The sequence below is a fragment of the Papaver somniferum genome, chromosome 11 (genome assembly GCF_003573695.1).
Source record: "Papaver somniferum cultivar HN1 chromosome 11, ASM357369v1, whole genome shotgun sequence".
NCBI lineage: Eukaryota > Viridiplantae > Streptophyta > Magnoliopsida > Ranunculales > Papaveraceae > Papaver > Papaver somniferum.
The window spans coordinates 6,546,871-6,548,368 of record NC_039368.1 but is presented as its reverse complement, the minus strand read 5'-3'; the positions used below and the strand labels follow the sequence as shown (position 1 = coordinate 6,548,368).

General features: G+C 38.1%; 1 protein-coding gene across 1 annotated transcript; it reads right to left on the bottom strand.

Moving 5' to 3' along the window:
- Positions 1 to 461: 461 nt before the first annotated feature.
- Positions 462 to 1,139, bottom strand: LOC113323996 (dehydration-responsive element-binding protein 1D-like). The gene has a single exon (XM_026572341.1). The coding sequence runs from the start codon at positions 1,137 to 1,139 to the stop codon at positions 462 to 464; it is 678 nt and encodes a 225-aa protein (XP_026428126.1).
- Between the last annotated feature and the right edge of the window lie 359 nt (positions 1,140 to 1,498).

The window sequence follows — 1,498 nt, the reverse complement described above, 5'->3', positions numbered from 1 at the left end:
GACGGCATATTTAATAACATATTTTAATTTATCCCAAAACTAGATATTTACTTAATGAAATTGTGCAAAGAATCCTTCCACGGAAACAAACAATTCCAACTTGAATAACAGCTAAAGATCCACAGTATTGTGCCTCTTTGTTCTTTTGCTGGAACTTCAGAATGTGCATAACAAATTTGGAAATAAGGTAATTGTATTGATTGGCCAATTTAGGCAAAGGAATATTAAACAAAGAAAACACTATGAGTAGATACTATAAACAAAAAAATATCTCCCAAATTCTAATTTCCTGATAATGATTGATGAACAAATCACTATGGAGATTATTTAACAACATATCTTTCTCCATGGTCAAAAGAATCAAAAATGAATAAAAAAAAAATAAGAAAAATAATTGGTAGAAGGACTAAATATCAAACAAAATTCCATTTAATCCCATCCACAAGAAATGGCTAAGCGGATTAGTAGTCGCTCCATAAACTGCTGTCCACGTTGCTCTCCACTTCGTCGTCGTAATAGTAACCCTCTTGTGGTGGATCAAGCAACATCCCTTCCGCCATGCTGGCAATCAGAGCTGGCATGTAATACAACGCCTCTTCATCGAAAAACGTCGCTGAAACTTCTTCCGCTATTTTAACCGTCTGTTTGGCTGATTTAGATGTAACGGATTTAAATGATTTCTTTGCAACGGATGAAGATTTCTTAGAATTAGTGAATGGAAATGCACGAACGGCTTCGGCAGCAGCCAATTGAATATCGTTAGCAGATGATGACTTAGCACGAGGCAACAACCACAATGAATCTTCGAAATTTAAGGGAGCTGATTTTCCTCGCAGAGCTATTGCAGCAACATCATAAGCTCTAGCTGCAATTTCAGCACTAGAATGTGTACCAAGCCAAATTCTAGATTTGCTATTGGGTTCTCTAACTTCACAAACCCATTTATCATTTTTCCTTGCTCTTACTCCTCTGTAAATTGGATGTCTAGTTTCCTTGAACTTCTTTCTTCCTGATGTTTTCTTATGTGACCCTAATTGTGTTAGTGGTGATGACGATGATGATGAAGTACAATCTGTTTTTGAGCTTGTGAGCACACGAACCGCGCGCGTGTCCGAAAGCTCACAATCAATCTTTAACATCTAGGGAGATTATGATGACGGTACCCTGGTGTTGATTCATTGGCTCAAAACCTTTGGGTTTATCATGGCCTCATCCAACCACTCCAGGCGTGGCGTTTGTGCATGGGGTATAAGTATTAAGGAAAACAAAACATATAAGCAAACACGTGCGGAGCTAAATGAATGTAAAGTGCTGAAATGTAAATAAGACCATGGTTTACGTGGTTCAGCACTAAGGCCTACATCCACGGGATTTGTTGTTCTACTATGTTCTTCACGGTTACACGAATAGTTGAATGATTTTTGGGGTTTACATGTTTCTCTCCTCTCAGGGATTAACTTACCTTTGCTATTTCTCTCTCTCTCTCCCCTTTCCTTCC